The following is a 27,890-nucleotide window of genomic DNA, read 5'->3' as shown; positions in this document are numbered from 1 at the left end:
AAGCCAACAGACATACACAAACTTTGCACAGCTTTCCAAAACACCAAGACTCTTTACTTAGTACTATGAGAAACCCAGATCTATACAAAATAACAGACGCTCCGAAAAGTGTTTCCCTGTGTCACATTCCTCACCACTGTAAATTTTCTTTGGGGTTGGGCAGAGTTTTCTGTGATGTCCCAGATCTTTCCCCTGCAGTTCGTGAGTTCTCTTCAGATTCATGGAGCCTTTTCATCCAAATTAGCTGTTTCTGACATTGATTGATTCACAAACTAGATTCCCCTCCCCTTTGTTCCCGCTATGAAAGCATGCCTATCTCTTCCTGTCTCCTGACATGTGATGGAGTGTACACACTCCACACCAGTAAAGGAAGGGTTAAAATGCAGTTTTGGTCTCAGGTGGCCCCACCGTGCTGCACCTGCAAAGCATGCCAGTCTTGGAGCAGGAGATTAAAAAGGGAGAAACCCAGTTCAAAAAGGCCCAGCCATAGGAGGTGGACACATCTTTCCCCATTGGTTCACAGAAAGGAGTACTGCGCAGGATAACACTGCCAGGAGGTTCTGCAAGCATTTCTGGATAGCTCTGAGGATACTGAGCTGGGCTGTGGTTTGTCAGGTATATCCTGAAAGGAGGGAGGCCAGGGACTTGTTAGGACTATTTTTTGTTGTTGTTTTTCCTTTGTTACCTTTCCACTGAAGCCTTAAGAGGCAGGGCTGGCTCCAGCTTTTTTGCTGCCCCATGCAGTGAAAGAAAAAAAAGGAAAAAAACCTATTGAGCTGCTGCCGAAGTGCAGAGACGGAGTGAATGACCCACTGCTGAAATGCTGCTAAAGACCAGGACGTGCCGCCCCTTTCTATTGGCCACCCCAGGTGCCTGCTTCCTTTGCTGATGCCTGGAGCCGGCCCTGTTAAGAGGGCTTGGGAAGAATATTTTTAAACAGGCCACAGTAGGAAGATATCCATGGAAGAAGCAGGAGGTCAGAGGAAGTGGACCTTAGGGCTGGAACCCAGGGTAGAGAGTGGGGCTGAATTCCCCTCCAGACCACCAAGGAAAACCCTAACAAAGGCTCTAGGTAAATATCATAAGGCCTAATGGACCTAAAGTCAGTCTAGAACTCTGGAACAAGGCTGCCAGTCTGTTACTGGAGTGGACGCTGACGTACCCTGAAAGGGGTGAGACTAAAGAGTGACTTTGCCAGAAGTTTGAGTCACAAGAAAAAGAGGAGCCACCAGAAAACCTGAATGACTAGTCAGTGAGGCTATGGAGTGGGGAAACCTGACTAGGGGAGAACTTACTCATCCCCAAGGCAGTCATATGGCTGATGAGTCATTTTGTCTCATTCCCAAAACTTCTGTTCTTCTGTAACAGAGTTCATGACCAGCCTCTCATCCATGCATCACAGAAAACTACTGTGCAGTCAGATCACCAGATGCCTGCAAAGACCAGAGTAGCACCGGTACTGACCCCTCTCAGCTTGGACTCAGACTAGTCTCCCCTCTATTCAGTTGTCCTCTGGTCCTGGAGAAGTTTAGCTTCCCTAAAGACCTCTTTGTCTCAGATGAACCCAAGTCTCCTCTGCTCATAGGTTCGCAAGGTCTTTCGGTATCCCACTTGTCCTCTGTACTGTCTTTTCCCTGGTACCAACATACAACCCTGTACTGAAAATACAATTCATAGGGGCATACTTGGATTCACTGACAGCCAGCGTCTACCTCCTCACAGACGGATTCATAACATTAGCATATCTAGTCAGGACCATTCAGGGGAGTCCATGAACCTCAGTAAGGAACTTTGCAGGCATCCTGGGTCATATGGCAGCCTGCACCTTTGTGACTGATCATGCAAGACTATGTGTCCACTGCTTCCAGAGCTGGCTCAGAATGACCTATTTCCTGAACAGGCAAGCCATGGTTTCCCTCCCCGTGAAGAACTTCCTAGATGGGTGGAAAAATCAACTCAATGTCTGTGCTGGCATTCCTTTCATTCACCCACCTGCAACAACAACCTTCACAATGGCTACGTCTCTCTTGAGATAGGGAGCTCACCTCAGTACTCTCACAACTCAGGCAGATAGTTACCTCAGGAAACCAATCTCCACATCTGCATTTGGCTGTTTCTTTTTGGTTAGTCTGTCAGTGGGGCGACAATTTGGCTGTAGTGCGGTACTAATCACCTATAATATCCAGCCAAGCCTAAGAAGGATTGGACCTGTTTCTTTGACTTTGGGACAGGCCACTTTTGGATAACATCCACTTTGGCCTGTAGGAGGTTGATAGTTCCTTGACCCACCTGGTGTCTAAGGTAAGTCACTTTGTTTAGGCCTATTTGACACTTTTTAGCCTTAACAGTTAGTCCTGCCTCCCTTATGCACTCAAAGACTATTTGTAGATGCTCCAGGTGTTCTGCCCATGAATCAGAAAAGATGCCCACATTGTCAAGATAGGCGACTGCAGATTCTCCCAATTCCACTAGGAGACCATACAAGTTTTTGGAAGGTGGCAGGTGCATTTCACAGCCCAAAAGGGAGCACATTAAATTCATACATCCCTGCATGGGTGATGAAGGCTGACCTTTCCTTGGCAGGTTCATCTAATCGTACATGCCAGTACACCTTGGTTAAGTCTAATGTAGAGATGAACTGGGCATGTCCCAGTTTCTCCAACAGCTCATCTGTGCATGACATTGGATAGTTGTCTGGGATAGTTACAGCATTTAGTTTACAATAGTCCATGCAAAAGCATATCTTCTTATCTGGTTTGGGAACTTGAACCACTTGAGATGCCCATGCACTGTTAGAGGGGCAGATTACACCCCTCTGTAGCACATCCTGGATCTCTTGTTCTATAGCAGTTTTGGCTTGAGGAGACAACCGGTAGGGTTGGGCTCTAATTAGGTGAGCATTACCTGCGCTAATGGAGTAGTATGCCCGTTCAGTCCATCCTGGGGTGGCTGAGAACATCGATGTGAAGCTAATGCACAGCTCCTTGATCTGCTGTCGCTGCATATGTCCAAGGCTTGTGGAAAGGTTCACCTCTTCCATTCCAGCATCACTTTTTCCATCATAATAGACACCTTCAGGCCCCTCAGCATCATCTCCTCCCTGGGCTGTAAACTGACAAACCTTTAACTCTCTGGAATAGAAGGGCTTTAGAGAATTAACATGATACACTTTAGGCTTGAGGTTTGAGGTGGGGGTTGCTATGAGATAGTTAACATCTCTTGGACTGTGAATGGCCCTTCCCATGACACTTCCATCTTATGGGCCTGGAGCGCCTTCAAGACCATTACCTGGTCCCCTACTTTGAAGGAATGCTCTCTGGCATGTTTATTATACGAGACTTTTTGCTTTTCCTGAGCATCTTGTAGGTTATCTTTAGCAAGGGCTAAAGAGGTTTGGAGGGTGTTTTTGTAGGTTGTTTACAAAGTCCAGAATGTTAGTTCCTAGAGAAGGTGTAAACCGCTCCCATTGCTGCTTCACCAACTGTAATGGTTCTTTAACCTCACGGCCATACACAAGTTCAAATAGTGAAAACCCTAACCTGGGATGTGGTGCAGCCCTGTAGGCAAAAAGTAACTGTTATAACACTAGGTCCCAATCTTTGGAGTGCTCATTTACAAATTTATGTATCATGGCCCCCAAAGTTCCATTAAACTTCTCCACCAGGCCATTTGTTTGATGGTGGTAAGGGATGGCAACCAAGTGGGTCACCCCATGAGCTTCCTACAGGCTTTTCATAGTCCCTGCTAGGAAATTAGTTCCCGAATCTGTAAGGATGTTGGAGGGCCAACCTACCCTGGCAAAAATTGGCACACACTTTTAGCCCTGGTATTGCTTAGAGCTGCTGCTTCCAGCCATCAGGTGGCAAAATCCATGAAAGTCAGTATGTACTGCTTTCCTCTGGGTGTCTTTTTAGGAAAGGACCCAGAATATCCAGAAGCAGCAAAGAATCCTGTGGCACCTTATAGACTAACAGACGTTTTGGAGCATGAGCTTTCGTGGGTGAATACCCACTTCTTCAGATGCAGAAGAAGAAGCTCACCCACGAAAGCTCATGCTCCAAAACGGTATTCACCCATGAAAGCTCATGCTCCAAAATGTCTGTTAGTCTATAAGGTGCCACAGGATTCTTTGCTACTTTTACAGATCCAGACTAACACGGCTACCCCTCTGATATTTGACAGAATATCCAGAGTTACTTGCTGAAATGGAACCTCAATTATGGGGAGTGGCTGGAGAGGGGCTTTGACCTGGTCTTGCGGGGTTTCCCACTCTTTTGCACTCCTCACAAGACCGGACATAGGTAGAAACATCCTTGCCCATTCCTTCCCAGTGGAATGACCTCTCCAAATGGTCCTTGGTCCTGTTCACCCCAGCATGGCCACTAGGATGATCATGGGCTAAGCTCAAGAGCTTTACCAGGTATTTAGTTGGAACTACCAACTGTCTCTGAGGATGCCAGTCTTCCTGGTGCCCACCAGAAAGAGTTTCCTTGTATAAAAGTCCTCTTTCTACAACAAATCAGGATTGATTAGAAGAGCTGAGAGGCAGTGGGTTGCTCCATGCCAAGCTCCCTGGAGGCTTTCATCTGCTTCCTGTTTGGCCTGGAACTATTTCCTTGATGCTGAAGATATCAGTTCCTCACTCAATTGTGGACTGGGGCGTGGTCCCTCTGGAGGTGATGCAGGTGATGGGGCTGTTTCGGTTGACTGTAAACCGCACTTCGCCAGTGCACTATGTGGTATTTCAGGCTCTGGCTGAGCCTCTTGTGTAGGGTTATCTGCTGCTGCTGCCTGTGCAGGCTTGGTGGTGCCCTCTGTTGTTGGAGCTGTAGACGGGGTTGCAAGTGCTGGACTCAGTTCTGGCAATGGTTCTAGTACTGGTTGCTTCACCAGTTCTGGTTCTGGGACTGGCTTTGGCTGGGTCTCTGGGACTGGATCCACTACGGCTGTTGCAGTTGTTGGCAGGGGATCTGGTTCCACCACCTCCATCTGTCTCTAGTAACACAGACGGGGCCCTGGTGGAAGGCTCAGGAACAGGGATAGGTGTGAAAGCTTGCTTAGCCTGGATGCGGGTGACCATTCCCACCTCTTGGCTAGATTCACATGGTTGGCCAAGTCTTCCCCCAGCAGCATGGGGATGGGATGATCATCATAGACTGCAAAAGTCCACATTCCTGACCAGCCCTTGTACTGGACAGGCAACTCAGATGTAGTCAAGTTTAAAGATTTTAACATGAAGGGTTGAATTGTCACTTGCACCTTTGGGTTGATGAATTTAGGGTCCACTAAGGATTGGTGGATAGCTGACACCTGTGCTGCAGTTTCCCTCCACGATGTTACCTTTTTCCCGCTCACACTCACAATTTCCTTTAGTTCTGAGGGTACCTGGGAGACATCTGGGTCTGAGGACTTTTGGTGTGACTTCGATGTAATGAACTGTAATGTACTGCAATGAACTGTAATCTGCTGGGGTTCTTGGGGCAGTTGGCTTTCACATGCCCCAGCTCATTACATTTAAAACACCATCCAGCTGACTGGTCACTGGGGCAAGGTGGGTTTCTGAAGATGGGTGTAGTGGGACGATAAGGTGTTTGGGGGTTTCTTTGGGATGTAGGTGGAGCCTTGGGCTGCCCCGGGTGGTAGGATGTTGTCTTGGGTTGCCCCTTCTTATAGCCGCTCCAACTGATACTAGTTTTTCTCTTTTCTGTCACCTCCACCCATTTGGTTCCAATCTCCCCTGCCTTGATTACAGTTTTGGGCTTCCCATCTAAGATATACCTTTCTATTTCCTCAGGAATACCCTCTAGGAACTGCTTCATTTTCATTAGGAAAGACAGATCTTCCAGAGATTTAACACTTGCTCCTGGTATCCAGGCATCCCAGTTCTTTTCAATGTGGTAGGCATGTCGGGAAAATGCCACGTCCAGTTTCCACTTTAGGCCTCTGAACTGCTGACGGGAATGCTCGGGTGTTAGCTCCATTCTGATTCTGGCGTTTTTTTAAAAAAAGTTCATAACTGTTCATGTGTTTCTTAGTCATTTCAGCCACCACCTCTGCTAAAGGTCCACTGAGTTGTGGTCTCAGCTCTACCATGTATTGGTCGGTAGAGATGCTGTACCTAAGGCAGGCCCTTTCGAAATTTTCTAAGAAGGCTTCAGTATCATCACCTGCCTTGTAGGTGGAAAACTTTCTGGGATGGGAAGCAGTACCTGGAAAAGGATTGCCAGCGTTGTCTGGTATATTCTGCTTAGCCCTTGCCTTCTCTAATTCTAGTTCATCCTGTCTCTCTTTTTCTTGTAACTCCAGGACTCTCTTTTGGGCAGCCACTTCTGCCTCCATAGCTCTCTTGTGGGTAGCTTCCTGTGCCTTCATTTCTAGTTGTTTTAATTCGATCAGTCTCTTATGTTCATTCTCTTTCTCTTTTGCTTCCAGTCTAGCCAGCTCTAGTTTATTAGCTGTTTCACTCTGTTTCACTGGTACTCATGTTCCTGCTTTTTGTACTTAACCTAGCCTAATCCAAGAGTTATAAAGGAAAAAAAAACTATCTTGTGAATTTCCTTGTAAAAAGTTAACTACCCTGCCCTCAGGCAGAGACATAAATCTCCGGCTGCTCACAGCTTAAAAACATCCTTTTGTTACAAGGACCTGATACCTCTGCCTCCAGGCAAAGAAAGATAAGATCTCTATCTGTTTTCTAAACAGCCAAAAAGGAAAAAAAATGATCTTTTAAAATTCTACTGAGCTTTTGGTTCAAAATGATCTCTGTTTCAAAATGATCCCACCACTCTGCCACCATGTCAGGGTTCCGTCCCCACTCTGAACTTTAGTGTGCAGATGTGGGGACCCGCATAAAGATGCCCTAAGCTTATTTCTACCAGTTTAGGTTAAAAATGCCCCTATTCCTTGGATTAAGTAACGCTGCCACCACAAAGTGATTTAAACAATCATTTAGGGAGGGCCACTTGGAGCCCTACCTTCCCTAAATATCCCCCCAAGCCCCTACACCCCTTTTCCTAGGCAGACTTGAGAATAATCCCCCAAGCCTCTACACCCCCTTTCCTCAGGAAGTCAGTGGTGTCTCGAAGATAGCTAGGCGTGCTGGTAGCAAAGGGCAAGGAGAGAGTCTACATAGCCGGACAATCCTGCTGTCAGGGTGCCAATGCTTGAGATAATGGGGCATCCAGGATTTCCAGGTTTATGGATCTTGTGTAGCAGATAGAATATCCTTGGCTGGGTTCTAAGGGTGTGTTTGTGCAGATTTGTTCCTGTGCTTTTTCAGGGAGTTTCTTGAGCAGATGGTATAGGTTTTTTGGTAACCCTCAGTGGGATCAGAGGATAATGGCTGTAGAATGTGGTGTTTGAGAGCTGCCTCTTGTTTATACTCTGACCTATTCATGATGACGACAGCCCCTCCTTTGTCAGCTTTTTTTATTATGATGTCAGAGGTGTTCCTGAGGCTGTAGATGGCAATGTGTTCTGCACAGCTGTCATGTAACACAACTGGTTTGATAGATTTTAATAATCATCTTCACAAAATCCTTCATAATAATTGCAATTTCAGCTTGTTCATAAACTGTATTGTCTAAATAGTATGTGGTTTGTATCGTAGGTCCTCCAGAAAAAGACAGACAACACAAGGTGATTCTGGTGCTGCAGACACAGTAAGTGTTTTTCAGATAGACCACTTCAGTTACTCTCTAATATGTGGAGAGCATATGAGCATTTTCTAATCTGGAAGATAATCAAAACTTCTCTTCCTTTTTTCTAATTTGAAAAATGATCATGCATAGACCTTTGCTGGTGTTCCCCTGCCTGAGGGGTGCGCCACAGACCTTTGCCGGTGCTCCCCTCCCTGAGGGGCGCACTATAGACCTTTGCCAGCACTCCCCTGCCTGAGGGGCATGCCACAGACCTTTGCCGGTGCTCCCCTGCCTGAGGGCATGCTATAGCCTTTTACTGGCGCTCCCCTGTCTCAGGGGCACACTACAGAATTTTGCTGGCACTCCCCTTCCTGAGAGGTGCGCTACAGACTCTGTTCAGCGCTTTTCCCGCTGCTAATTCCCCAGTGACAGAAGCATGACCCAGGCTGGCCAGTGAGGCTGTAGTTCCCCACCGCCCCCTAGCAGCTTCGTAGACCAACCGACACAGTTCACATAGACCTATTGCCTCACTGAGTTTGCACCTTGTTTGGGACAGGAGACCCTTGAAATGTCTTTAAAATAGATCCAGATTATAGAATTTCATTTTTATTTTTTAAATTAATAACTAAGAAATACTATCAAAACTACTCTGAGTAAATCATAGATTCATAAATTTCAAGGCCAGAAGGGACCATTGTGATCCTCTAGTCTGACCTCCTGTATAACGCAGAACTTCCCCAAAATAATTCCTAGAGTGGATCTTGTAAAAAAACATCCAATCTTGATTTTAAAATTGTCAGTGATGGAGAATCTGCTTGGATCCTTGGTAAGTTGTTCCAACAGTTAACAGTGAAAGTAATTAAAACTTCACACCATATTGCCAGTCTGAATTTCTGTCGTTTCAACTTTCAGCCATTGGACTGTGTTATACCTTTCTCTGATCAATTGAAGAGCCTACTATTAAATATTTCTTTCCTGTGTAGATACTTATAGTCACCCCTAAATCTTCTCTATTTTAAACTAAATATGGTGAACTTTGAGTCTGTCACTGTAAGATATGTTTTCAAATGCTTCAATCATTTCTTGTGGCTCTTCTCTGAACCCTCTCCAGTATATTAATATCCTTCTTGACTACTAGATACAGTATTCCAGCAGCAGTTACACTAGTGCCAAATCCAGAGGTAAAATAACCACTCTACTCCTGCTAAAGACTCCCCTATTTATCCATCTCAGGATCACATTAGTTTTTTTGGACAAGGCATTTAGTTAATTATTCACCATGTTCACCAAATCTTTCTCAGAGTCACTGTTTTTTAGGATAGACTCCCCTATTCAGTAATTATGGCCTACATTCTTTGTTCCTAGATATATACATTTACATTTAGCCATATTAAAAATGCATACTGTTTGTTTGTGCCCATCTTATCAAGTGGCCAGGATCATTCTGTATCAGTGACTAGTCCTCTTTGTTATTTACTATTCCCCCAATGTTTGCGTCATCTGTAAACTATATCCATGATAATTTTATATTTTCTTCCAGATCATTAATACAAATGTTAAATTCGAGCCAAGAACGGATCCCTGTGGGACCCCACTAGAAGCACACCTGTTTGATTCCCTATTTACAGTTACTTTTTGAGTCCTAATCATTAGCCATCTTTTAATCCATTTGATGCATGCCATGTTAATTTTATATCTTTCTAGATTTTAAATCAAAATAGTCACTGTTTAGGGCAACTGCATCTGTATTTCCCCCTCATTGTCCATCAGTGGCACCCATTATAGGCTCCTGTCTCTTCAGCCATCATCTTTCTTGGGCAGAGATCTATCTCTTAATCCTGACCGGGGTTTTTCTAGGTCGTATTGTTCCCTGTCTACACTGTGAGTTCCCCAGCAAGCCAGAAGGCCTAAATTGGCCTGTGTCTGCACTTTGCTTTCTCCTCAGGGGCTATGAACAGTTGTAATTGCCCATAGTTCTAAGTTACTACACAGCCCTTTCTAAGCAAGCACATTTATTCTTAAGGTGAAAGCATTAAAAACACAGATTAAAATAATACAAGAACTAACAGACACATGCTAAAAATCTTCCCAGCGGTCACCCCACTGCAACTCCACCTCAGTGCCAGGTATCAATCCTTCCAAAACCTAACCCCACCCACTGGGGAAAAAAGGTCCTGTCCATTTGCTGAATCAGAAAGAAATTCCTGAGTCAATTTAAACTCAGGCTATTTATCTAAAAGTCCTTTCTTTGTCTGTTGGCCTCTGGAGAATCCAGTTTGAACTAATATATGCAAGCATCACCCAGTGAGAAGGTACATCTCTGGAGATGTTACAATCTGAGTGAATTTATTTAATCACCTGTTGTTCCTACTACCACCACCATTGTTTGGAATTCCTAAAGGAGTTGTAGTTATCTCACCCATGGAATTATTTACAGTCCCAGCCCACAATGAAACATATACTTAGGACAGTAAGACTTCCCAAAGATAGTGCAGGAAATTGCCATATCTGGTCTTGTGCTACTAGGTCAAATGTCTTACCGGAGTCTGTGTATATTACATCAACACTATTCCTTTATTAACTTGACACCTGACCAAAAAATATATATCAGGTTAGTCTGACAGCATCTAATTTCCACAAACCCATGTTGATTGGCATTAATTATATTAACCTCCTTTAATTCTTTCAACAGAGTCCCATATCAACCACTCCATTATCTTATCGGGGATTAATGTCAGACTGACAGGCCTATAAGTACCTGGTCATCATATTAACTCTTTTTAGATATGGGCATAACATCAGATTTCTTCCAGTCTTCTAGAACTTCCTCAGTGTTTCAAGACTTATTGGAAATCAACATTAATGGTTCAGCAAGCTCAGCCAGCAATTTTAAAAACCTTGGAATCAAGTTATCCAGAGCTCCTTGTTTGAAAATATCTAATTTGAGTAGACACTGTATAACATCCTCCCGAGATACTAGTGGAAAGCAGAGAGTATTTCCTATGACATGACCACATCATCATTTTTTTTACCCAAGTATAGCACAGAAATATTTTTGAACACATCTGGCTTTTCTGCATTATTATTGATAATTCTACCATTCCTTCTAGTAACAGACCAATGCCATAATTAAAATTCTTTTTCTTTCGTTAATATACTTTAAAACTCCTTCTTATTGTCCTTAACTCTGCTGGCCATACATTTCTGCTTGTGTCCCCTTGCTTTCCTTATCTATTTTTCAAAATTTCAAGCTTCTGATATATAATCATTACTCTCAACTTCCCCTTCATTCTTTTTGTTTTTATATATATTTATATATATAACAGGTGCCTTCACTTCCCCACTAAACTAGATTTGTTTTTAACCAATAGTCTTCTTCCTCAATTGTGGGCTTGTGGAACATCTAGAAAAGTGATCTTACACAGTTCCCAATGATCATTCACATTTTGATGAGTTGGCTCATAATTGTTTTCAGCTTTGTGAAATTGGCCTTTTTAAAGTGTAAGCAGAGTCTGAATGAGCTCTCCCCTGACATCTAGTGGTGAGATGTGGAAAAAATTTTCAGAAGCTGATCTTGTTTGCATGGACACACCTGTCCAGCCTAGGTGCTGAGCTTGATGGGATTGCTTGCCCAAATGATCACTTGTGGATGGTGTTGGATCCCCAGTGTCCTTGTTACTGGGGCAGGAGTAATAAAGATTGTTATCCTTGTTGTGTGAATGGAGGTTCAGCAGAACTGTATCTGGCATACCCCAATGGAGGGACTCACCCTCAACTAAATTGTACACTATGCAGGGGACATGGATCCAACGCCCACTGAGTTGAGAAAGGATGGGGGCAGGGACTTGCACCTTGGGAACTGGTCTGTGTTTAAGGGTCCTAGGCTTAGGCTTGGAAGTATGAGGATTTTGTATTGTCAATTTATTTATTTATATCTTAAGTAATCCTGGACTTCATGATTACTTATATTTTAATGTTGCAATAGTTTTCTAAGGGATAAAATGGATGAATAGTGAGACCCTTATTATAAATTTAAAGAAATAAATAAAATGTCCTGACTTGAGGGCTTAGCTTGAGCTCTCTTTTGAAATGTTTTGGAATAGTAATACATACCACGGAAAGTGGTAGGTTTACCAAATAATGTTTCCATGTTGTACAGACTTTTGCTTCTTCAAAAGTAGTTCCAAAGGAATATGGCAGCTTAGACCTCTGAATGCCAGATCCTGAATGACTGAGAGCAGGATAAATGTGGTTAAATAAAGTTTGCCAGTTACATAGACCACGCTTTAATCATTGTACTGTTTTGTTTTGTTTTAGAAGAGTGTGAAGAAGAAAAGCAGTATATGGTCTAAAAAGTAGAGTGGAAGCTATTTGTTTAACAAAACACAGGATACTGGAAGATTGAAAAAACAATGTTTTTGATCAGTTCACCATTGAAAGAACATGTGGAACCTTGCTGAGATACTTGTGTGTCAAAATTCCCAGTTTTGTGGGATTCATGAATAATTACCTTTTTTGAAATTGTCAGTTTATTTTGTTCTTCTGTTCCACTTTATTTGAATAAACAGATTTTGTCCTTATTTATGCTTTTCTTTCTGTATTCACATAAGTGTCTCCTCAGAGCTTCATAGAATCTAATCCTGCTTCTAAGCTAGTTCTGTCCTCTGTATCCATGAGACGTATTCCCAGAACGCTCTATCCCTAGGAAGCAGAAACTTAGCTGTTCTTTGAGTGCATGCACATGTGCTTTCCACTGTATACACACCTCATGCACAGTTCTCAGAGAGCTCTTTCCCTCACTGGAGGACTTGAGCATCTTCTGTTGCCACACGCCACTGCAGGCTGGCAGAAGAGAGTGGAGCAGCTCCCCACCTTCCTCGATCCCTTCTTACTACAAGTGATGATTGTGGAAGCAATTTCAAACTTGTTTTGATAAGTGCTTCCCTGACTCATGTCTCTGTGTGTGTCTGTGCGTGTGTCCGTATCAAATTCACAGCTGCAAAAAACACATCATGGACCATGAAATCTGTTCTCCCCAGTGAAATCTTGTGAGAAAGGGCAGAGCTGGGGGCACCCAAGCTGGGGCTTCTACCATGCACTGGGTTCCAGCTGCTACTCCTGGCAGGGCTGGGGAGGCTGCACTTCCTTTTCTCCTGCAAGGGCTGCTCCCAGAGCCGGGTCAGACTAACCTCTGTGAACCTCCTCAGCCACAGGAAGCTCAGCACTCCCATCCCACTTCCTTTCCCTATTGCTCCCCAGCTGCAGGGGGAGGGGTCACTACACAGAGAGAAGCCACAGAGCTGCCACTCCCTGGCTCCAGACCCAGAACTTGGGAGTTAAAGGGGCTGACTGTGTGAGGGGTGGGGTGGGATCCACAATGTCCCCTCATTCGTAAGACTTGCCCTGCACCCCCAAAAAAGTGATGACCCCCCCATACCATTCGACCCTCACATATGTGCTATCTGCTGCTCTCCAGTTTCTCCTAAGGCTGAACCTCTGTCAGTAGCAGCACAGAAATAAGGGTAGCAATACCATGACCCCCCTACAATAGCCTTGCAACCCCCTCACCCTCTTTTGGGTTGGGACCTTATGGTTATAGCACCATGAAAGTTCAGATGTAAAAATCAAACTATGAAATTGATTATTTTTTAAATCGTATGACAAGTTTTTATCTTTCAGTACCAGGCTTCGCACCTGCATGCTTAAAATGTGGGAGAATCACACATCATTGAGAAATGTCACATTTGTAAAAGATTTAAGCTCCACTCATTGAAATAAAGTGCTGAGGCTCAAGTGTTTACTCATGGAGAAACTTTACCCTCCATTGGAGTCATCCCATGGGGAGAACGCCCTAAGTACATCTGCTTCGGTATGGATCATCCATTAGAGATGTCTGCAGATCCTTGGTTCCTTTCACTGAAGAAAAGGCATAGGCCCTCCTAAGGTTCGACACCTTGCTTGGGCATGTCAGTACCAAAGCCAAGTCGGGGCAGAGACTCTACAAGACATTTGGGAAAGAGTCTTTCACTGGAGCACTCTTCACCTAAAAAGAAGGGATCCCCACCTCTGGAGCTTGTGCCAGGTCTGTCAAGGGTGTCTCCTCAAAGATCTCTGTGGCAGAGCCATCAGTCATTGCCACTCTCAATCTCCCCGAAAGGCATATGCAGCCACAAGGGACCTGCTTAACTGCTCAGTACCAGTATCCCTGGTGGTGTAGGAAGGCTTATCTTTGGTTCTGAATCATAGAATATCAGAGTTGGAAGGGACCTCAGTAGGTCATCTAGTCCAACCCCCTGCTCAAAGCAGGACCAATTCCCAACTAAATTGGGAAATCTGCAGCTCCTACCTCACTGCATGAGGAACCTGCCAAGCTTCTGCAAAGGGTGGTGCAATTGAAAGGGAAGCCTCTGAAGATATCCCTAAAGACTAACAGATTTATTTGGGAATAAGCTTTCGTGGGTAAAAAACCCTACTTCTTCAGATGCATGAAGTGAAAATTACATAAATATATTGGCACATGAAGAGAAGGGAGTTACCTTACAAGTGAAGAACTAATGTTGACAAGGCCAATTCAGTCAGGGTGGATATGGTCCACTCTCAATAATTGATGAGGAGGTGTCAATACCAAAAGAGGGAAAATTGCTTTTGTAGTGAGCCAGCCACTCCCAGTCCCTATTCAAGCCCAAATTAATGGTATTACCTTTGCAAATGAATTGTAGCTCTGCAGTTTCTCTTTGAAGTCTGTTTTTGAAGTTTCTTTGTTGAATGATGGCTACTTTTAAATGTGTTATTGAATGTCCAGGGAGATTGAAGTGTTCTCCTACTGGCTTTTGTATGTTAGCGTTCCTAATGTCTGATTGGTGTCCATTTATTCTTTTATGTAGAGACTGTCCTGTTTGGCCAATGTATATGGCAGTGGGGCATTGCTGGCACACAGAAAATACCATCAGCTTTGCTCCTGGGGAAGTTGAGTCCAGGTTCATTGACAGATGATTTTCTGCTACCCTAGATGGATCCCCACCTGTATGCTTTCCCTCCAGTTCCCTTGCTACCCAGAGTCTTGTTCAAAGTCAAACAAGACCATGGTCATGTCATCCTTATAGCACTGGCATGATGTCAGCACTAATTCTTGACCTTACTGACCTTATTCAATCAAGCCTCCACTATCTCTCCTTCTGGATCCAGGTGTGATTTCTCAGGACGATGATTGCCTACTCCATGCCAACCTGTGAGCTCTCTACCTAACAGCACAGAGGACTCATGGTTTACACCTTTGGAGAGGTCCTCTTCTAAGGATGTTTGGAAAGTGCATCTGAATAGTAGTAAACCCTCAACTAAGGGCAGGGCTGGCTCCAGTGTTTTTGCTGCCCCAAGTGGCCAAAAAAAAAAGAAAAAAAAGCTGCGATTGGTGGCACTTTGGCAGGAGCTCTACTGCTGCTACTTCGTTCTTCGGCGGCAATTCAGTGGCAAGTCCTTCCCTCGGAGAGGGACTGAGGGACTTGCCACCCAATTGCTGCCAAAGAGCCGGAAGTGCCACCTCTTTCTGTTGGCCTCCCCAGGCACCTGCTTGCTGCGCTGGTGCCTGGAGCCGGCCCTGACTAAGAGTACTTACTTGGCTAAATGGACGCAATTCTCCATTTATCCCTATCCCTATACTCCAGGAGTATCTCTGGAGCAGGCACCACTGAACCTCATACTGCACTACCTTCTATACCTAAAACATCAGAGTTTGTCCGAGCTCTACAGGAATATATAAGGCAGCTGGTTCAGCCTTGCATATGTTGGTGGATAGTAGATCCCATTTTTCCAATCTCATAAGCAAATTTCTAAAGGGCTTAGTCAGATTGTACCCACATACACAAGATCCTACCCATCCTTTGGATCTCAACTTGGTCTTAGCTGAGTTGGTGGGACTGCCGTTTGAACCCATAACAACTTGCTGTGATAAATGAAGGTGGGGGTAACTTCCTTTATGGACACCCAGCCAGCTAGTTAGCTATAAAGTCCCTCTTGGTGGTTGTTTTCTGCTTGCTTTACCTGTAAAGGATTAACAGAGTCCCCCAAGTAAAGGAAAAGGAGTGGGCACTGGACCAAAAGAGCCAATAGGAGGGCTAGAACTTGTTAAAATTGGGGAAAAGGTTCCCTATGTCTGTGTGGTGTTGTTCTCTGGGAGAGAGTGGAGACACAGAGCAGCAATGCTATAAGCAGCTTTAAGCCAGGTATAATCATAAATCACAAATTCATACCTCGAACCTACTTATCTGAAGCCTCAGATATGTAAGTAAATTATGGAATGTCTAAAAAGATGTGATTAGGATTATTTCTTTTATTTCTTATTGGCTTGTGGATTCCTCTGTGCTAACCCCAGATGCTTTTGTGTGCGTGGAACCTTTAAGCTGAACCCCCAAGAAAGCTATTTTGGGTGCTTAATTTTTGGAATTGATCTTTTAAAATCCAGCAAAAGCCTAAGTTCCAAATGTATCTTTTTTCTTTTTTGTTTTTAATACAATTTACCTTTTTTTAAGGACTCAGTTAGATTTTTGGTGTCCTAAAAGGTTTGTGCATATGTTATTTAATTAGCTGGGGACAACAACTAATTTCCTTTGGGGGGTTTTCTCAGCTCTTCCTGGGAAAGGGGGAGAAAGGGTTTGAAGGTACCTTACAGGAAGGAATTCCCAATTGTTCCTTCCTGGATTTTCAAAAGTTTTGGGTTTTTTTTGCACTTGGGTGGTGGCAGCATCTAACCATCCAAGGTCATAGAGAAGCTGTGACTTTAGGAGTTTACTACCAGCCTGGAGTGGCCAGTATTAATTTTTTTGGAATCCTTGCAGGCCCCCATCTTCTGCACTCTAAGTGCCAGAGTGGGGAATCAACCATGACACTTGCTCTCTGCTCCACTTCTCTATAAAGATAGCATTCTTAGTTACCATTACACAGGCCAAAAGGGCAGGTGAGTTAATTGCCCAAGTGTCAGAGTCTCTCTATACAGTTTTCCATAATGTTAAGGTTTATCTCCGCCATCACCTGAAATTTCTCACCAAAGTAGTCTCTAATTTTCATCTTAAGGAGGCAATCTTCTACTGTTATTTTTGTAATATCATGGATAGACTAACCTGTCACAGGGGCCAACTGCCTCTCGAGTTCCTTTCTATCACTGATGGCAGAGGGATTGAAATGACTAGCACTGATCTTACCCTGGTGCACTTGCATAGTTAGTGTTTTGATCAATTTATATATAGTTAACTTTAGAATAGTTGTTTGTGTAGGTTATTTGGTGGGTGATTGGGCAGGGATTGATACATTTGTAGTTTTGATACTATTGGGTTTAATTTTGGGTAATCATTCAGTCCTTTTTTGTTGACCTGGTTTTAATCTCCATGACCAAACAAATCTCCCAGTTCTTGAAGTGATTGTCAACAGAGATGTGACACTGGGCATGCACTCCTCCTATGCTCACAAGATTGGATTCTTTTAGAATAGCAGTGTTTGTTGGGGGCCTCAGCTGCCCCCTGAAAGTCCTCACAACCATTATAGCTGTGAATATAATGGGCAGGGTGGCCTCAACTGCCATTCGATACCTTCCTATCGTCCTGTGTTGTCTGCATCTCTTGCACCTATAGAGAGATTCATTTAGAGTTAGTTTTCAGCTATTTCCTTAGGTAAGCTTATTTAAACTATCGGGTTTTTTAAATACTTAGTTACTCCATGGTATTTATAGGTTTCCTTGCCCCACCCCCACCTCTTGTAAAAAGGCTAAACTTCCTTGTACATAGTCCTAAAATGGCCAAAGTTAAATCACTAGGATTCAAGATCTGCCTGTACTGTGATGCAGCAATGCCAATAAATGATGTGTACAATTGTATTAATTAAGATGGAATATATTGGCTAAAAGTATTTAACCTGCACATCTTGAAGGGACTATTCAAATTAAGTGGCTCATGAAAAGGACACTTAACTCATAATGGAAGACGCCCATCTATGCTGAATGGACGGTCCTGTGAATGTTCTGTCTGGGTTATAGGTAATGGCTTCCTGCTATGACTAAGCGAAGTCATGCATAGACATGTGATTTGCCCATGTGACTCCAAACATCATCTTGCTATCTGTAATTTTCCACAAAGAGCTATGTTTGAAACAACTGATTTCTCTCCACATGGCAAAAGCTGTAAAATGCCCTGGAAATACCTTCATTTTGCCTCTTTCCTGCTCAAGCCTCTGGACTATGGACTTACACAAAAGTAATTGAGGACCTTCCAATATTTGGAAGCAACCAGATATTTGACTTAAGCCATCAGTTTATTCCATCACTGCTACAACTTGAACAAAGAACTTTGCAATATTTGATTCCTTTAACCCAGGGGTAGGCAACCTATGGCACACGTGCCAAAGGCGGCACGCGCGCTGATTTTCAGTGGCACTCACACTGCCCAGGTCCTGGCCACTGGTCTGGGTGGCTCTATATTTTAATTTAATTTTAAAGAAAGCTTCTTAAACATTTTAAAATCCTTATTTGCTTTACATAAAACAATAGTTTGGTTATATATTATAGACTTATAGAAAGAGACCTTCTAGAAACATTACAATGTACTACTGTCACGCAAAACCTTAAATTAGAGTGAATAAATGAAGACTTGGCACACCACTTCTGAAAGGTTGCTAACCCCTGCTTTAATCAATTTTAGCTCTCACCTTTCTTTCATTCCTTTTATGAATAAACCTTTAGATTGTAGATACTAAACGATTGGCAACAGTGTGATTTTTGGGTAAGATCTGAGTTGTATATTGCCCTGAATGTGTGGGTGGCCCTTTGGGATCAGAAGAACCTTTTGTTAGATTAAATTGGTTTTAAAGAACCACTCAGCTATAAGTCTAGTGTTTTTGGTAGTAATACAAGGACTGGAATGCCTAAGGAAACTGCTGTTCTGACTTCTTGTTAGACAGTATGGTGAAACAGAAATTTACTTTTGTGGCTGGTTTGGTATATCTTATGAGAGAATAATCTCCAGTTTGGAGTGTGTCTGCCCTATTTCTCATCAGTTTATCCCGAATTTGGTATTCTCAGTTGTGACCCACCGAGACATGGTTATAGGAGAATCGTAGGCTTCCATGGGTCTCACAATAATTCAACCATCCTGAGATGGCTTCTGTCCAGCCTGAAGACCTAAGCCCACCTGAAGATCCATCTCAAGAAGAGGAATTATTGCCACCTTTCAGTCTGCAATAGTCATGATGGAATAGGGAACTGCGGCCACAGAGCTGCAGGGATGGTGCCTGCAAGCAGGGGCAGTGTGCAGAGCCACGTGCCCCCTCCCAGGGCCGCAGGGATGTGTCAGCCGCTTCCGGGAACAGCACGGGGCTGGGGCAGGCGGGAGCCTGCCTTAGCCTCACCACACTGCTGACTGGGAGCTAAACACCGCTCGGTGGGAGGCCCCACCCCCTCATCCCCTCCCACACCCCAGCCCCCTGCCCCATCCCCCCTGCTGCACCCAACCCCCCTGCCCCAGTCCACCCCCCCACCCCCTCCTGCACGCCAACCCCCTGCTCCAGCTCAATCCAGAGCCTCCTCCCACACCGAAACCCTCAGCCCCAGCCCAGAGCCTGCAGCCCCTCCTGTATCCCAGCCCGGTGACAGTGAGGGAGGGTGAGAGACGGGGCAGGGCCTCAGGGAAGGGGTGGGGCTTGGGGCAGGGCCTTGGGGCAGGGTGGGGCAGGATGTTTGGGTTTGTGTGATGAGGGAGTTGGCAACGCTGGGTGGGAGGGTGTTGGGCTAGGAAAGGGCGGGGATAGGATTGGGTGGCAGCTGGGCTCCGCCTGAGTCTGTTGGTGCAGAGGGAGTGGAGCCTGAGGCAGTTGGAGGGGTGGGGGCGGGGCTGGCACTGAGGCAATAAAAGCAGAGCGGGTGGGGCTGGCACTGAGGCAGTTGGAGGGGCGGGGGCTGGGCCTGAGGCAGTTGGAGGGGAGGGGAGGGGAGGGGAGGGGGTGGGGCGGGGCCTGAGGCAGTGGGAGGGGTGGGGGCGGGGCTGGCACTGAGGCAATAAAAGCAGAGCGGGTGGGGCTGGCACTGAGGCAGTTGGAGGGGCGGGGGCTGGGCCTGGGCCTGAGGCAGTCAGAGGGAAGAGGGTGGGGCTGGGCCTGAGGCAATAGCAGCAGAGGGAGCGGGGCTGGGCCTGAGGCAGTTGGAGGGGAGGGGAGGGGGCGGGGGCTGGGCCTGAGGCAGTTGGAGGGGAGGGGAGGGGGCGGGGGCTGGGCCTGAGGCAATAGGAGCAGAGGGGGCGGGGCTGGCCCTGAGGCAGTTGGAGGGGAGGGGGCTGGCCCTGAGGCAGTTGGAGGGAAGAGGGTGGGGCTGGGCCTGAGGCAATAGCAGCAGAGGGAGCGGGGCTTGACCTGAGGCAGTTGGAGGGGAGGGGGAGGGGGCGGGGGCTGGGCCTGAGGCAGGGTCGGAGGGAAGAGGGTGGGGCTGGGCCTGAGGCAATAGCAGCAGAGGGAGCGGGGCTTGACCTGAGGCAGTTGGAGGGGAGGGGGAGGGGGCGGGGGCTGGGCCTGAGGCAGGGTCGGAGCTTTCATTTTGGTGGCCTAGGCAATCGCCTAGGGCGCCAGGATTATTGGTGGGCGGGTTTTGCTGGAGGGGGCCACAGGTGGCTCCGGTGGACCTACCACAGTCATGCTTGTGGACGGTCGGCTGCTCGCGCAGGTTCCAGTGGACCTCCCACAAGCACGACTGCGGCAGCTCCACCGGAGCCACGGGACCAGCGCGCGGGGCGCCGAAATTGCCGTGCGTCTAGGGTGCTAAAACCCCTACTGCTGGTCCTGGCCTGAGGCAATAGGAGCAGAGGGGGCGGGGCTGGGCCTGAGGCAGTGGGAGGGGAGGGGGCAGGGCTGGGCCTGAGGCAGTGGGAGGGGAGGAGGCGGAGCTGGCACTGAGGCAATAGGAGCAGAGGGGGCAGGGGCTGTCCCTGAGGCAGTGGGAGGGGAGTGGAGGGGAGCTGGCAATAGGACAGTTGGAGGGGTGGGTGTGGGAGACGCTGTCTCTGCTCTTGCTGCAGGTGCTTGGCCGGTGTCTGTGAGGAGCCGCGGGGATGGGGCTGCAGGTCTGGGCCCTGCTCCTGCTCCTCAGCCCAGGTGAGGGGGACAGTGAGTCTGGTGGAGATGCCAGAGCGGGTAGATATTTGGGGTCATGCCTGCAAGGCAGAGGCCAAGCAGGGAAGGGGGGAGCCAGGAGTCGGAGCAGGGCTGTGTGGGAAAATGGCCAGAACAGAAGGAGGAGCAGGACTGAGGCACAATGTGGTGAGCGGGCTTGAGGGGAGGGGAAATATTGGGATTGGGAGCAGCAGGGAGCCCTGGGGAGTAAATCAAGGGGTGGGGGATTTGTGAAGCTAGAGCAGGGCCCATGGAGGGGAGATTTAGGAAGTGCCAGAGCAAGACTAGGAGCAGGATCTGCTGAGAACAGGTCAGGGTCCAGAACCAGGCAGGAGGCAGAAAGGGGACGTGGGCCTGAGGGTTCATGGAGGCAAACTGGGAAGGGGGCAAAGGGACTCTCTTGCGGGTAGGGGGAAAGGGAGCATGGATAACCAAGGGGAGAAGGGGGGAGTTAGAGCCAGGGTGGGGGGCTGAGGTGTTTGGATCCTGGAGCAGGGTGGCCCTGAGCACCAGCTGGAAAGGGGCGAGTGCTGTAGCAGGGAGGGGTTGGGTGAGAAGTGACTGATGTGACCTCTCTGGAGGCTGGTGTGTGTGAGGAACCGCTGAGGCTGCATCCTGTGGGTTGCAGGGCTGGGCTGATGCTGGGACTTTGTTCCTGCCCTCATTCAGCTCAGATTAATGGGAAGGAGGAAGTGGTGTCTCTCAGGGGAGGGGGGAAGACACCACAGTGTCACATGGGGAAGGGTAGAGGGGAGGAAGAGAAGGAATTTTGTTGGGGTAGGGGCAGAACAGGGTGGAGAGCAAGGGAGAGGTGTGGAGTAGGGAGTGTGGTGTTATGGCTGTGGTCAAGAGGTCGTGTGGGGGTAGGGCAGGGCCCACAGAAGACTCAATTGGTGCTTGAACAAGGAAGGTGGTGTGGGCCCCACGGAGGGTTAGTGTTCTGATGGGGAGCGAAGGTGTGGTGGTTGTGAGGGAAATAGACATGCTGAGGATGTTTGGGAGCAGTCCAAGGGGTTTGGGGTAGCTGAGCATGAAGTGGGGCTCTCAAAAGGAAGTTTTCAGGAGCTATTGTGAGTGAGGAGCAGTACCAGCTGAGGGCAGTTTGTAAGGGACTGAATCAGGGGCACAGAGTGAGACTGGACTGGGTGAATTTGGGAGGAAAGAATAGGGAGGGGATGTGGGGTTTGGGGAAGGCTTTATTTGGGGTATGGAGCAGTGCCTCAGAGCGAGTTCCTCTGAGGTGTGGTTTGGGAATCATAGGAAAGAGCACAGTTTGCTGAAAGTGGATGTTGGGGGGATTGCAGGGAGACATGGAGCAGGACCTGCCAATGAGGCTTTGAGGGGCACTGAGGAGTGTGGAATAGATCCTGCTCAGGTGTCCAGGTGTACTGGCACAGGGAGAGGGGGTAGTGGGGCCTGCCAAGATTAAAACAAAAGTGTTCACGGATGGGGTCTGTGTAGGGCAGGCACGTGGAGTGAGAGTCCCTGGGTGACACAAATTTTTGGAGCGGTGGAGCAGGGTCTGCAGATTGGGCAGAACCAGGGGTGGCTGGTTTGGAGGAAAGAGAAGAAATAGAAAAAGAGAGACTTGCTTAACTGGGGACAGAGTAGGTAGTGGAGCTCATTAAGGAGGGCTTTGATGTGGGAGCAGTTTGGGCAGTGTAACAGGAACCTGGGCCAGCTGATGAAAGCTTGGGTAGGTGGAGAAGGGAGGAGAGGAGTGCAGCCTGCTAAAGATGATGTGGAAGTGGTGTAACGGGAAGGGGCTTGTGACTGTGGAGTAGGGAGTGGCCCTAGAAGGGGTATTCATGAGGGATGGAACAGGAAGAAAAGGAAATGAGTCTTGCCCAGAGTTTTTGAGGGCATGAGAAAAGAGAGGAAGACAGGTCTTGTTGATGGGGGTATAGTTGGGAGTGCAGAGTATGAACAAGGGGAATATGAATAAGGGGGGATTTTGATAAGGAGGGATTTTTGATAAAGGAGATTACACTAAGCTGGGGGGAGAGGTAGATATGCTGGAGGGTAGGGATAGGGTTCAGAGTGACCTAGACAAATTGAAGGATTGGGCCAAAAGAAATCTGACGAGGTTCAACAAGGACAAGTGCAGAGTCCTGCACTTAGGATGGAAGAATCCCATGCACTGCTACAGGTGGGGAACCACTGGCTGAGCAGCAGTTCTACAGAAAAAGACCTGGGGATTACAGTGGATAAAGCTGGATATGAGTCATCAGTGTGCCCTTGTTGTCAAGAAAGCCAATGGCATATTAGGCTGTATTAGTAGGAGCATTGCCAACAGATCGAAGGAAGTGATTATTCCCCTCTCTTCGGCACTGGTGAGGCCACATCTGGAGTGTTACATCCTGTTTTGGACCCCCCGCAACAGAAGGGATGTGGACAAATTGGAGAGAGTCCAGTGGAGGGCAACAAAAATGATAAGGGTGCTGGTGCACATGACTTACCAGGAGAGGCTGAGGGAACTGGGCTTATTTAGTCTGCAGAAGAAAAGAGTAAGGGGGCATTTGATAACAGCCTTCAACTACCTGAAAGGGGTTCCAAAGAGGATGGAGCTCAGCTGTTCTCAGTGGTGACAGATGACAGAACAAGGAGCAATGGTCTCAAGTTGCAGTGGGGGAGGTCTAGGTTGGATATTAGGAAACACTATTTCACTAGGAGGGTGGTGAAGCACTGGAATGGGTTACCTATGGGGGTAGTAGAATCTCCATCCTTAGAAGTTTTTAAGGTCAGGCTTGCCAAAGTCCTTCCTGGGATGATTTAGTTGGGGTTGGTCCTGCTTTGAGCAGGGGATTGGACTAGATAACCTCCTGTCTCTTCCAACCCTAATATTCTGTGATTTTGATGCTGAATCAGGGGGGCAGACATTCTTCCTAGGAGAGGATTGCAGTGGATGGAACAGGGAGTGCGGCATATTGAGTCTGGTTTGCAGTAGTAGGTGATGAAGTGGTGTCCACTGTGATTGCAGTGGCAAAGAATAGGGCTCATTGAAGAGTACAGTGCAGCAATGGGGATATGGGGCTTGCCAAGATTGAGGGTTGTGTGATGCAGAGAAGGGATGGAGGAGCAGGGATTTATGTGGGTGTATTAGAAGAATGAAGCTGGATGTGATGGGGTAGGATGGATCAGGGAGAGTGTAGTCAGGTAGAGTGGGTAAGCGTTTGCTTGGAAGAGAGAGCCTATTGGTGGGGGAATACAGTGGTGCTGGTCAGAAAATCAAGAGGCTGGAAGGGGTCTGATGGAGAAATTGGCTTGGGTTCAGGTTGGGAAAGAGAACCCAAAGGAGTAGTAATGATACTGTGTTCTCGCTGTGTCTAAGCTTATCAGATGATTTACAAACATTGATTTGAGATGCAGAGTTCATCCCTGTCCCAGGAATTGTTCCTCCTTCACATTGTACATAGTGACTTCTGTATGAAATGATTTTCAGTGTCAGAATCCAGAAGCACGTATCCAAATAACTGTAAACTTATATTCTATTGAACTTATTTGAAACTATTTCTCTTTCTAGGCTTTTCTGAGACTTTAAAATTATCTTATTCTGAAGTAATAGTTCCAAGAAAGCTGGAACCAAGAGATGGCATAGACACCAAGGTAGTGCCGCTTTCTAAGAAAATTGGAATTGCTATTTTGACTGAGACTAGTGATCCTTGAATCCAGTCTTAGGTAGCTGCCAGTATCAGATGCTTCAGCGGGAGGTGTAACCACCTCTATAATAAAGTGTGTAGGGCAGAAAATGTCTTCCTTCTCCTGAGCAGTTAGTGGTTTGGTTCTCCTCTGAAGCACAAAGGTTGATAATCCTTAATATAGTCTCTGCTTACCTGTGTAACTGCACTTGACATTTTTAGGAGTGGAACTCAGTGCGCATTAATAACATTTAAAATTTAATGGACGTAAAACATATGTAATTCATTGCAAGGAGCTAAGGAATTCAGAAGCTACTCATATGGCTCCCAGTAACAAGGGATAGAAGTACTACACAACATTTAAAATGTTTATCCTCACAACACTCCTGTAAAGTAGGGAAGTACCTCGATGAGTTGGCAACCCCCAATTTTAAAGAAAAGTCATGCCATCATAAGGCTATTCTTGTCTGTAACTTCTGGTAGGGGGAAATAGCCCATTTGTCTGGGCTGATATAAAACCCCCGAGAAATAGTTCTGGCATGCTGATTTTATTGATAGTCTGTCTTGAATTCCTCCTAGAGTACTAGGATTGGAAGTTCATGCTGTACATTCTTTGAAGGGGAATTTTGCTTGGTATCTGAGGTATAGAATTTGACCTATGTTGTCATAGTTTAGGGATTCTTAATATATCTGTTCCTACTGGAAATATTCCTCAAGACTTTTCTGAGCACCAAATGGTATAATAAGAATCTAGAAGAATGCAGATTTTATGACCCAAATCTTAACCAAGTGAGGGAAGTACTGAGGGAAACACTCTCCCTGTAGCCCTATAAAGTAAAACAGACAAAAAAACCAAAAATGAACTGACCACTGTAAACTGAATTTCAACCTTCTGTGTCCATGTTTGACTCCTGGGGAACAACTCCATCCTAATTTTCGACCTGGAATTGTAGCTTTGTGCTGTGGCTAAATGCCACAATATAGCCCTTATGATAAAAGTGCAACCTGTAGTCTGTGACTAAGACAGTGACCTGGGGCCAGAGATTTGAAAGTATTTGGGTGCCTAAGTATTCAGATGGGAACCTAAATACCTTTCCAAAGACTTTGGGCTATGGGCCAGATTTTTAAACGCACAAAATCTAAAGAATGCCTGTATCATGGATCACCATAAGGAAGTTTTCTGTTTTCTTTCTGAGAATCAGCTTTCCCTGACAGCCAGTCCTGAGAATGGACTGGCATTCGTGAGATTCATGCTCTACACTTCATATACTAACTATGAGGTTGAGACACTTTTTTTTGTGGAGCACGGATGGTATGCAAGAATAAATCAAAATAGCCACTGAAAAGGTGTTATCCTACAGAGCAATGTGCAGTTCTGAGAAGCTGTAAAGATGAGGCTGCTGCCAAATCAAGACATTAAGAGCATCATACTCTATTCAATTTGAGACTGCATAGTAGTGCTGTGGCAGTGATGTTTAGTGTCAACTGTTAGGCTCTGTCTTCGCTAGGAGCATTTTCTAAGTTTCCCATTTTTGCTGACACTGATTGAGCTACACCAATTTTAGCAATGCTGGGGAACCTCATGTAAACAGGATCCTAATACTGCTCATGGTGATCTAGCTGGACCAGTATTGGCAACTTTGGGAAATATTTAGCAAACTTCGTTGCTGTAGCAAGGCCTTACATGAAAGGAGAAGAAAATCTTCTCTGAACACAATCTGAGGAAATGTATTAATACATTTTTTATAAAATTGAATACAGTATAGGGATTGATTAGTCAGAGTTTTAGAATACTATTGAATTATACTTTTTACTTGAATGTTCTAGGAGGAGATGTCTTATCTAATTAAAGTAGAAGGAAAGTTCCATATTGTTCGCCTACTACAGAAGAAGTAAGTGACTGTTTTCTTCCAAACCTTTCATATGCTCTTTTTTTCAGAGAAATAAGTGTACATGGGGCTTTACAGTCAAGTATGAAGACAAAAGCTCCTGGCCCCAGAAGCTGTCAATCTAGATATGGAGAAATAACAGAAATGGTAAAAAAGTAGAAGATAGGATGCAGGGAAAGCTGTTTTTATGGGGACCATTAGTTAGAGCAGTAATAGTTAGGAAGGGACAAGCATCTCCATACTTTAAAATTAAAGCTACTTTTCATTATAAAGTTGATTTTTACATGCTTTCTAACTTTGTCAAGAGCAAACCAGTTCACAAGAAACTCTATAGCCATGTAACCTTATGCCATGGAAGGATACTTCAGAAAGGTTTGAGATACACTAGACAATATATGTTAACTATATGAGAACTCAGAACAGTAGTCTCTTCTTGGAGACTGGCTCTGCATATCAGCGCCAATGAGATTTGTGCCTCCCTGTGCTGCTGACCTTTGGCAATCTTCTTGAAAAGAGGTATCCAGGGAGACCACACAATAACTACCTCCCAGAGCTACCATTCAGAGCTAATATTAGTAAATGTCATACAATCACATATTGCATTGGCTTCTTCTTTTTGGCATGTAGCTGCAGGTATTGGAGATCCTCATTCTATGCCTGGAGAGAAATTCTTAGGGTATGTCTACACTATGGGATTATTCTGATTTTACATAAACCGGTTTTGTAAAACAGATTGTATAAAGTCGAGTGCACGCGGCCCCACTAAGCACATTAATTTGGTCGTGTGCGTCCACATCGATTTCTGGAGCGTTGCACTGTGGGTAGCTATCCCGTAGCTATCCCATTGTTCCCGCAGTCTCCCCCACCCATTGGAATTCTGGGTTGAGACCCCAATGCATGATGGTGCAAAAACAGTGTCGCGGGTGATTCTGGGTAAATGTCGTCACTCATTCCTTCCTCCGTGAAAGCAACGGCAGACAATCATTTCGCGCCCTTTTTCCCTGGATTGCCCTGGCAGATGCCATAGACGGCAACCATGGAGCCGGTTCAGCTTTTTTTTACTGTCACTGTATGTCTACTGGATGTTGCTAACAGAGGCAGTACAGCAACGCTATAGAGCAGCATTCATTTGCCTTTGCAGGATAGCAGAGACAGTTATCAGTTGTTCTGTACTGTCTGCCATGCCATTGTAAATTGGCAATGAGATGACGGTTATCACTCATTCTGTACTGTCTGCTGCTGTCATGGGCGCCCCTGGCTGAGGTCGGCCAGGGTCACGAAGACAAAAATGGGCATGACTCCCCGAGTCAATATCTCCTTTATGGTATCTAAAATAGAGTCAGTCCTGCCTAGATATGGTGCAAAGTGTACTAGAAAACCAGTATACCAGAGAACCAGAGAGCACAGGCGCTCCTTGTCAGATCCTCAGAAATGATGAGCTACATGCCATGGTAGGGGGTGCCCCTGCAACAACCCCATCCATTGCTTCCCTGCTCCCCCAAACCTCCTGGGCTACTGTTGCAGTGTCCCCCCATTTGTGTGATGAAGTAATAAAAAATGCAGGAATAAGAAACACTGACTTGTTA

The 27,890-nt window shown here is 46.0% G+C and overlaps 1 protein-coding gene across 1 annotated transcript in view; it reads left to right on the top strand.

Moving 5' to 3' along the window:
* The first annotated feature begins 20,673 nt into the window (after window positions 1-20,673).
* The window catches only part of LOC115648684 (disintegrin and metalloproteinase domain-containing protein 20-like), a 153,517-nt gene continuing 146,300 nt past the window's right edge, over window positions 20,674-27,890 (top strand). The window contains exons 1-3 of the mRNA XM_030556663.1: window positions 20,674-20,759; window positions 24,301-24,383; window positions 26,243-26,307. Coding sequence (XP_030412523.1) covers window positions 20,717-20,759; window positions 24,301-24,383; window positions 26,243-26,307 — 191 coding nt within the window. The 5' untranslated portion in view covers window positions 20,674-20,716. The remainder of the gene's footprint in view (window positions 20,760-24,300; window positions 24,384-26,242; window positions 26,308-27,890) is intronic.

This window comes from Gopherus evgoodei, chromosome 1, assembly GCF_007399415.2.
Source record: "Gopherus evgoodei ecotype Sinaloan lineage chromosome 1, rGopEvg1_v1.p, whole genome shotgun sequence".
NCBI classification, from domain to species: domain Eukaryota; kingdom Metazoa; phylum Chordata; order Testudines; family Testudinidae; genus Gopherus; species Gopherus evgoodei.
This window is presented reverse-complemented; position numbering and strand designations above follow the sequence as displayed.